Source organism: Babylonia areolata, chromosome 23, assembly GCF_041734735.1.
Source record: "Babylonia areolata isolate BAREFJ2019XMU chromosome 23, ASM4173473v1, whole genome shotgun sequence".
NCBI lineage: Eukaryota > Metazoa > Mollusca > Gastropoda > Neogastropoda > Buccinidae > Babylonia > Babylonia areolata.
The window spans coordinates 52,627,603-52,637,602 of NC_134898.1; the positions used below are offsets into that span (position 1 = coordinate 52,627,603).

Here is a 10,000-nt window from a genome sequence, read left to right on the forward strand (position 1 = left end):
GATATGTGTCGACCAAATGCCAAGCCTGTCGAACTGATCTCACTAAAAGAATAACAGCCAAGGCTGGAGAAGTTTGTTCACGAATGCTTCTTTTCATTATTTGCTTATGTTAATGTTTTATTGTGTCTCATAAACAATGATAATAAAATATTATATTCTTTCTTTCTTCCCTCTGATCTGACTTTACTCTCTTTATCCCTATCCCTCACTCTTTTTTCTTTCTTTTCTTTTTTTGTTTTTTTGTTTGTTTGTTTCTGCCGTTCTGTCTTTAAAGAAACATGTCCATATTCAGACGATTAAACAGTTCACACACACACACACACACACACACACACACACACACCACCAAAACGCATCGTGTCTGTACCTCCCCAAAACGCATCGTGTCACCTCTGTACCTCCCCAAAACGCATCGTGTCACCTCTGTACCTCCCCAAAACGCATCGTGTCTGTACCTCCCCAGACAGCATGGTGTCCAAGGCCCCAGGCCCCAGCACCTACACCCCCAACATTCACGACCCAGGGGAGAAGTCCGCCCCGATCTACAGCTTCGGCCGCCCTTACCGCCAGGAAGGGAGACGGCAGAACCTCCCGGCCCCCAACACCTACACCCTCCCAGGGACTCTGGGCCCTAACGTGCCCGTGCTGAAGAGCGGCCCCGCCTCCAGCATGCACAGGAAGGCCGCTGAAACCAAAGGGTTCTCCTACGATTTCGCCAGGACCCCAGGTCCTGCTAAATACGGGCCCGTGGACCTTTCCCACACCATGAAGAGAGCTCCCGCCGCCACCATGAAGGGTCGGACCAAGCTGCCCTCCCTGGTGACGGCGACAAAGTCCCCAGGCCCCGCGGACTACGACCCCGGAAGCAGCCTGGACAAGGTCAGCAGCAGCAGTCCCCGGCTGAGGCTGAGGGTCCGCTACCACGACAGCTTGAGGCCGCCGCTCTTCACCATGACTGACGTCAGTCATTGATGATGACGTAGGGGGTGATGATGACGTGGCTTGATGATGACGTGTGTATTAGGGGTGGTTTTGGGGGTCGCGGGGTGGGTGGGTGGTTGGGGGTGTTCTTCGTGTGTGTCGCGATTTGGGTTGACTTGTGTTGTGAGCATGGTTGGCTGTGCATAAAAAAAGAGGAGGAAGAAGAAAATGTATATTGTGGGTGAAAAGTGATATTTTGAAACGATTCGATGAATACGCAACGGTGAGGCAATTGTATTGTGCGACTGGTGACCATGTCTTAGTGTTGAAGTGAAAGTCGCCTGTGTGACTGGTGACCATGTCTTAATGTTGAAGTGAAAGACGCCTGTGCGACTGGTGACCATGTCTTAATGTTGAAGTGAAAGACGCCTGTGTGACTGGTGACCATGTCTTAATGTTGAAGTGAAAGACGCCTGTGTGACTGGTGACCATGTCTTAATGTTGAAGTGAAAGTCGCCTGTGTGACTGGTGACCATGTCGTAATGTTGAAGTGAAAGTCGCCTGTGTGACTGGTGACCATGTCTTAGTGTTGAAGTGAAAGTCGCCTGTGTGACTGGTGACCATGTCTTAGTGTTGAAGTGAAAGACGCCTGTGTGACTGGTGACCATGTCTTAGTGTTGAAGTGAAAGTCGCCTGTGTGACTGGTGACCATGTCTTAGTGTTGAAGTGAAAGTCGCCTGTGTGACTGGTGACCATGTCTTAATGTTGAAGTGAAAGTCGCCTGTGCGACTGGTGACCATGTCTTAATGTTGAAGTGAAAGTCGCCTGTGTGACTGGTGACCATGTCTTAGTGTTGAAGTGAAAGTCGCCTGTGTGACTGGTGACCATGTCTTAGTGTTGAAGTGAAAGTCGCCTGTGTGACTGTAGCGCGTTTGTCGATGGCTAGTTATGTGTCAGGGTCAACTTTCGTTTCGCTGTTTCCATTATTTGAGGGGGCAAATACCTGAATAAATAGATGAATGAATAAATGAATACATGAAAAAGGAAATACACAAATGAACAGGCCAACAAACAAATGAATAAGTAAAGGAAACTCGGTTATACACAGCTTCACGTTAATTGTTTTCTTTCCCGATTTTCTATGACTGATAAATAAATTAACAAATGAATGAATAAACAAACAAAAAACCAAAAAACAAACAAACCCCCGCCCCCCCCAAAAAAAACAAAACAAAAAACAAACAAATAAATGAATAAATGAACGAACAAGCAAATGAATAAATGAATAAATAAATAAATAAATGAATAAATAAATAATACACAGGGGCTTCAATTCATTTATTTTGTTTCCTCCTTCAAAAAAAAAAAAAAAAAAAAAAAAAAAAAAAAAGTTCGCTTATAACATCGCGCTCCCCCAGGCTGGCGAATACCGGGATCCATATCATCGTGTTTTTTGTTTGTTTGGTTTTTGTTTGTTTGTTTTTTGTTTGTTTGTTTGTTTTTCTCGTTGCTTCCAAGTGATGGCAAAGCGGACAGCCCATCTGGCTAGGAAGCTGGAACACCGGTGTCGACTCCCACAGGACTTAGGTTTTTATTTTGACACCACGCCTACAGAGGAGCTTTTTGTGATGGTCTGGATTCTACTCATTCGTAAACCAGAGTTCTGTGTGCAAACTGAAACACTCCTCCATAACATCAAAGTTGTCGCATGCAAAATTCTACATTTCAAGAATCCATTTTGAGGCTGACGGAAGTTACACGCAGACAGGAAAAAGCAATGGGTGGCACTGCACTGTGGCGACGGGATAGCAGTCCCACAGGGATACATGTTCTAGCAAGTAGTGATACGAACCACTCCACTGTCGGCTGATATGCCTGGCGCATGCAACGTTTATAGAAGACATTTCCAAATTCAGAATCAAAAGTTGAACTTACTTGTACATTTCTATGGTTTGACACCATACTTGTTCAGCACAAGTGGAGACACGTGGCAGAGCGGGTAAGACGCTCACTGCCAGTAGGGTGTGGGTTCCACAAGTGGAGACACGTGGCAGAGCGGGTAAGACGCTCATTGCCAGTAGGGTGTGGGTTCCACAAGTGGAGACACGTGGCAGAGCGGGTAAGACGCTCACTGCCAGTAGGGTGTGGGTTCCACAAGTGGAGACACGTGGCAGAGCGGGTAAGACGCTCATTGCCAGTAGGGTGTGGGTTCCACAAGTGGAGACACGTGGCAGAGCGGGTAAGACGCTCACTGCCAGTAGGGTGTGGGTTCCACAAGTGGAGACACGTGGCAGAGCGGGTAAGACGCTCATTGCCAGTAGGGTGTGGGTTCCACAAGTGGAGACACGTGGCAGAGCGGGTAAGACGCTCACTGCCAGTAGGGTGTGGGTTCCACAAGTGGAGACACGTGGCAGAGCGGGTAAGACGCTCATTGCCAGTAGGGTCTGGGTTCCATTCCCCCTCTCACACTTTCTCCCAGGTTTGACTGGAAAGATCAAACTGAGCATCTAGTCATCATGATGAAACGATAAACCGAGGTCCCGTATGCAGTTCGCATTTGACGCAGTGAAAAGAACCCACGGCAACAACAGAGTTGTCCTCTGGCAACATTCTGTTGAAGAAATCCACTCTGACAGGTACACACACACACACACACACACACACACACACACACACACACACACACACACACATATATATATATATATATATATATATATATATATATATATATGTATATGCATGCACTCAAGGCCTGCCTACGTGCCTTGGCCCGGTTCTGCTGCTGGTCAGGCATCTGCCTAGCAGATGTGGTGTAGCTTATATGGATTTGTCCGAACACATTCCCACCTTGAGAAACTGAAACAACTGGTGCAGTAAAGTCTTTGGTTGCTTCCACTTTTTCATTCTGGTTTTGGAACGTTCAGGGAACCAGCGAAGCCACACCAACGAATGTTACTCACTCGTTTGTGGATGTACCATCAGTATCAGCTGATGTAATAGGATGTGTACGTCGATGTCGTATGATATTTGTATTTGTGTTGTTCTGAGGACAAGTGTGTTTGCATGTTTTGAATACCATTGCCGAATATGGAATGAAAAGCTCTTTGCGAAACCATAGTGTGGTGTTGTGATTTGTTCTCTCTGTCTCTCTATCTGTTGTCTCACTCACTCACTCACACACTCACTCACTCACTCACTGACTCTGTCTGTCTGTCTGTCTGTCTCTCAGTTTTCATTACATTCTGTTCACGTTTCACTTCTTAAGGGGGCTTGGTCTATATACGAATAAATCATTTCTCTCTGCCTCTGTCTCTGTTTCTGTCTGTCTGTCTGTCTGTCTGTCTGTCTCTGTGCACACTCATGCCTCTCTCTCTCTCTCTCTCTCTCTCTCTCTCTCTCTCTCTCTCTCTCTGTGTGTGTGTGTGTGTGTGTGTGTGTGTTTGGCGGAGACACAGAGACATAGAAAATGGAAGGGAGGGCCTATCTTGCATTACGCTGACACAGTACCTTGATTAATGTACACTCCCAAAAATGCTGCTTTAATGTTGTGCACTGAAATATGAAGATATCGACGTTTAATTGAACCGAACTAAATCAAAACAAGATAAGACAAAATAAAACAAGACAGCACAGCACAGCACAACGCAATAGAACTTCATTTCCTCTCCTTGTTACCTCCCTTCCTTCAGGACTTCATTTCCTCTCCTTGTTACCTCCCTTCCTTTGTGTACTTCATTTCCTCTCCTTGTTACCTCCCTTCCTTCAGGACTTCATTTCCTCTCCTTGTTACCTCCCTTCCTTTGTGTACTTCATTCCCTCTCCTTGTTACCTCCCTTCCTTCAGGACTTCATTCCCTCTCCTTGTTACCTCCCTTCCTTCAGGACTTCATTCCCTCTCCTTGTTACCTCCCTTCCTTTGTGTACTTCATTCCCTCTCCTTGTTACCTCCCTTCCTTCAGGACTTCATTTCCTCTCCTTGTTACCTCCCTTCCTTTGTGTACTTCATTTCCTCTCCTTGTTACCTCCCTTCTTTCAGGACTTCAATTTCTCTCCTTATTACCTCCCTTTCCTTGGGAACTTCATTTCCTCTCCTTGTTACCTCCCTTCCTTCAGTACTTCATTTCCTCTCCTTATTACCTCCCTTTGGGAACTTCATTTCCTCTCCTTGTTACCTCCCTTCCTTCAGGACTTCATTTCCTCTCCTTGTTACCTCCCTTCCTTCAGGACTTCATTTCCTCTCCTTGTTACCTCCCTTCCTTTGTGTACTTTATTCCCTCTCCTTGTTACCTCCCTTCCTTCAGGACTTTATTTCCTCTCCTTGTTACCTCCCTTCCTTCAGGACTTTATTTCCTCTCCTTGTTACCTCCCTTCCTTTGTGTACTTTATTCCCTCTCCTTGTTACCTCCCTTCCTTCAGGACTTCATTTCCTCTCCTTGTTACCTCCCTTCCTTCAGGACTTCATTTCCTCTCCTTGTTACCTCCCTTCCTTCAGGACTTCATTTCCTCTCCTTGTTACCTCCCTTCCTTCAGTACTTCATTTCCTCTCCTTATTACCTCCCTTCCTTCAGGACTTCATTTCCTCTCCTTGTTACATCCCTTCCTTCAGGACTTCATTTCCTCTCCTTGTTACCTCCCTTCCTTCAGGGGAGGATGTGCGCGTGCATACACGCATTCCCATCTCTGTGTGATTTCACTGCACATTGCATTCGCTTCTCTCTCCCCGTATCCTGTTATTTCTTTTCAATTCTATCTTCTCTATCTCTCTCTCTCTCTCTCCGTGTGTGTGTGTGTGTGTGTGTGTGTGTGTGTGTGTGTGTGTGTGTGTGTGTGTGTGTGTGTGTCTCTGTGCATTTCCTTCTCTATCTGCAGCCTTCACTATTTCTCTCTTTCTCTGCATTCAGTTCTCACTCTCTGAATTCCAACCCCACACTGCATTCCAGTCTCATCTCTGCTTTCCGCTCTCTCTCTCTCTCTCTCGCCCTTCGCCTGGGACCTGTTCTGTTAAAACAGCTTCATCAGTCACACGCGTACACACCATGTGTCTTCATTCAACACTTCCGAGTCAAGACAAATATGGAATTGAACTAGACTTACGTACAAGGGTGCCGTTTAGTTTGAATGATTTAATTGTTTAGAGCCTAGGAAAAAGGGATTACGTAATCATGCATAAACATACACTTATACAGCACACCTACACTAACCACGTTGATGGCTAAGGAGTGTGTGGATTTAAAGCGCAGTGTTTTGTTTGAGCTGTTTTAATTGTCTGCCACGCCCACAGATCCGACCCTTGGCGCTTGTCCTCAACAAACGGCGTCAGCTGACTATTCTTTACTCGCACGCGCGCTAATACCAAAACTGAACAATACCAAGTGTGATTCATATTTGTATTAGTTACATGAAATATGTAATATTTTCATGTGACCCCAAGAGGTTTTTCCTGAAATAAACACGTCTTGTCGTCTGATAACACTCGACCACGTGTTTCCGAAGGACTGACGAGAGGCGCAGATAAACAATTATCAGACAAACCGATGCAAAACTGATGCTGATCGGAAGCGATTGGTCGATGTGTGTGTTTATATATATATATATATATATATATATATATATATATATATATATTGGACACCACTGACACATGACCCCTGCTGCGTCTGTAGGACTCGTCAAGACGCCGATCGATGTGATTTGTGGCCGCTGTCAATAAGGAATCAAGGCGATCCGGCTTCGTCCTACTATCCTCCTCCTCCTCCTCCACATCAAGCGTCTTTGATCTCTTCTCAGTCAGCCAGGAAGGGAAGCACAGAAAATCGCACTGAACTGCAAGCAGGGAGGGAGTGGGGGAGGAGATGGGTGTCTGTGTGAGGGAGGGAGGGAGGGGGGGAAGTGGGAAGGGTGAGAGAAATAGATGGATGTCTGTGAAGGAAGTGAGGGAGGGAGGGAGTGGGGAGGAGATGGGTGTCTGTGAGGGGAGGGAGGGAGGGGAGAGTGGGGAAGAAATGGGTGTCTGTGAGGGGAGGGAGGGAGGGAGGGGAGAGTGGGGAGGAAATGGGTGTCTGTGAGGGGAGGGAGGGAGGGAGGGAGTGGGGAGGAAATGGGTGTCTGTGAGGGGAGGGAGGGGAGAGTGGGGAGGAAATGGGTGTCTGTGAGGGGAGGGAGGGAGTGGGGAGGAAATGGGTGTCTGTGAGGGGAGGGAGGGAGGGAGGAGAGAGTGGGGAGGAGATGGGTGTCTGTGAGGGGAGGGAGGGAGTGGAGAGGAGATGGGTGTCTGTGAGGGGAGGGAGGGAGGGGAGGAGATGGGTGTCTGTGAGGGGAGGGAGGGAGGGAGGAGATGGGTGTCTGTGAGGGGAGGGAGGGAGGGAGGAGAGAGTGGGGAGGAGATGGGTGTCTGTGAGGGGAGGGAGGGAGGAAGGGGAGAGTGGGGAGGAGATGGGTGTCTGTGAGGGGAGGGAGGGAGGGAGGGGAGAGTGGGGAGGAGATGGGTGTATGTGAGGGGAGGGAGGGAGGTAGGGGAGAGTGGGGAGGAGATGGGTGTCTGTGAGGGGAGGGAGGGAGGGAGGGGAGAGTGGGGAGGAGATGGGTGTCTGTGAGGGGAGGGAGGGAGGGAGGGGAGAGTGGGGAGGAGATGGGTGTGAGGGGAGGGAGGGAGGGAGGGGAGAGTGGGGAGGAGATGGGTGTCTGTGAGGGGAGGGAGGGAGGGGAGAGGAGATGGGTGTCTGTGAGGGGAGGGAGGGAGGGGAGAGTGGGGAGGAAATGGGTGTGAGGGGAGGGAGGGAGGGAGGGGAGAGTGGGGAGGAGATGGGTGTCTGTGAGGGGAGGGAGGGAGGGGAGAGTGGGGAGGAGATGGGTGTCTGTGAGGGGAGGGAGGGAGGGGAGAGGAGATGGGTGTCTGTGAGGGGAGGGAGGGAGGGAGGGGAGAGTGGGGAGGAAATGGGTGTGAGGGGAGGGAGGGAGGGAGGGGAGAGTGGGGAGGAGATGGGTGTCTGTGAGGGGAGGGAGGGAGGGAGGGGAGAGTGGGGAGGAGATGGGTGTCTGTGAGGGGAGGGAGGGAGGGAGGGGAGAGTGGGGAGGAAATGGGTGTGAGGGGAGGGAGGGAGGGGAGAGTTTGGAGGAGATGGGTCTCTGTGAGGAGAAAGGGGGTTGGGGGGGGCGCGGTAGGGAATGCGGAGGAGATATGTTTCTCTTTGAGGGAAGGGAGGGGGGGTGAAGTGGGGGTAAGGAGTTGGAAGAAAATGGGTGGGGAAGAGATGGGTGTCTCTGTGAGGGGAGGGCGGGTGAAATTGGGGAGTAGGGAGGAGATGGGTGTGTTTGTTAGAGGAAGGTGGAGGGAGAAAGTAAAGAGGAGATGGGTGTGAGGATAGGGAGGGAGGGGCGAGGGAGGGAGAAAAGGAAGGAGGTATAGTGGGGAGGAGATGGGTGTCTGTGAGGGGAAGTACGGAGGGCGGAAGGGTGTGTGTGTGTGTGGGGGGGGGGGGGAATGGGAGGGAGTGGGGAGGAGATGGGTGTGAGGGGAGGGAGGCATGGAGGGTGGCAGGGCGGAAGGAGAGGGGTGTGAGGGGAGGGAGGCATGGAGGGTGGGAGGGGGGAAGGAGAGGGGTGTGAGGGGAGGGAGGCATGGAGGGTGGGAGGGGGGAAGGAGAGGGGTGTGAGGGGAGGGAGGCATGGAGGGAGGGAGGGGGGAAGGAGAGGGGTGTGAGGGGAGGGATGGAGGGGGGAAGGAGAGGGGTGTGAGGGGAGGGATGGAGGGGGGAAGGAGAGGGGTGTGAGGGGAGGGATGGAGGGGGGAAGGAGAGGGGTGTGAGGGGAGGCATGGAGGGGGGACGGAGAGGGGTGTGAGGGGAGGGATGGAGGGGGGAAGGAGAGGGGTGTGAGGGAAGGGATGGAGGGGGGAAGGAGAGGGGTGTGAGGGGAGGGATGGAGGGGGGAAGGAGAGGGGTGTGAGGGGAGGGATGGAGGGGGGAAGGAGAGGGGTGTGAGGGGAGGGATGGAGGGGGGAAGGAGAGGGGTGTGAGGGGAGGGATGGAGGGGGGAAGGAGAGGGGTGTGAGGGGAGGGTGGGAGGGGGGAAGGAGAGGGGTGTGAGGGGAGGGATGGAGGGGGGAAGGAGAGGGGTGTGAGGGAAGGGATGGAGGGGGGAAGGAGAGGGGTGTGAGGGGAGGGAGGCATGGAGGGATGAAGGAGAGGGGTGCGAGGGGAGGGATGGAGGTGGGAAGGGGAGTGGGCTGGTGGTTGAGAGGAAGGTGGAGGGAGGAAGTAAGAGGGAGATGGGGTGTGAGGAAGGGAGGGGAGGGGGAGGGAGGGTGAAAAGGGAAGCAGTTGGGGGAGGAGATGGTGAGTGCTGTGAGGGGAATAACCTAGGTCGAAGCAAACACATTATGATGTTATTTTCGTCGTACGGGGGGGGTGGGAATGAGATAGTAAAATAAATGGAAAAATGGTGTGTCCACAGTCCAGTCACCACTACCCCATGGAGGGTGCCACTGCATAAGAGAGAAAGCGCTGTGCAGGGAGACGATGGTGGACGGTGTCGGCGGTGTGGTGTACGAAGAGCATGTGTAGGGAGAGGCATGCTAGCAGGTTGTGGATGTTTATATAATGAATTTGAGTGGAATAGGTCTCACGTCATAGTTGGTGGTGTGTGTGGGTGTGAGTATAGTGTGTTGTTGTGGGGGGATGGGGGGGGGTGAGGTGTGTGTGAGTGGGTGTGTGTGTGGGGGTGAAGAGAGGGATGTGAGGAGACTGGATGGACAGGAGGCAAGAGACAGAGGCAGGGAGCAGAGGAACAGAGACGATACAGAACGGAGAGGGACAGGAGAGGGGTATGAAGGAGAGAGCAGTGAGAGGAGACAAAGAAGAGAGAGGGATGCAGAGAAGATGGGAGAGGAGGAGAGGGTGGAAGGGGAGGGACAGATCGATAGATAGACACAGGGAGAGGGTGAGAAGGAGAGAGAGGACAAGTCGATGATGAGGGAGGGATGGAGGGACAGGCAGAAGGAGAGAGAGAGGATGGGGAGAAGGATGGAACGAAGGGGACTTAGGAAGACGAGGCATTATAGTGAGAGGATGGGACGATTT

General features: G+C 51.2%; 1 protein-coding gene across 2 annotated transcripts in view; it reads left to right on the plus strand.

Moving 5' to 3' along the window:
- Positions 1–1,030, plus strand: part of LOC143297988 (ciliary microtubule associated protein 1B-like) — a 20,378-nt gene extending 19,348 nt beyond the window's left edge. For both annotated transcript variants that reach the window (XM_076610624.1, XM_076610625.1), the window contains one exon: positions 464–1,030. In XM_076610624.1, the coding sequence (XP_076466739.1) occupies positions 464–972 (509 nt within the window). In that variant the 3' untranslated portion in view covers positions 973–1,030. The remainder of the gene's footprint in view (positions 1–463) is intronic.
- The last annotated feature ends 8,970 nt before the right edge of the window (positions 1,031–10,000 follow it).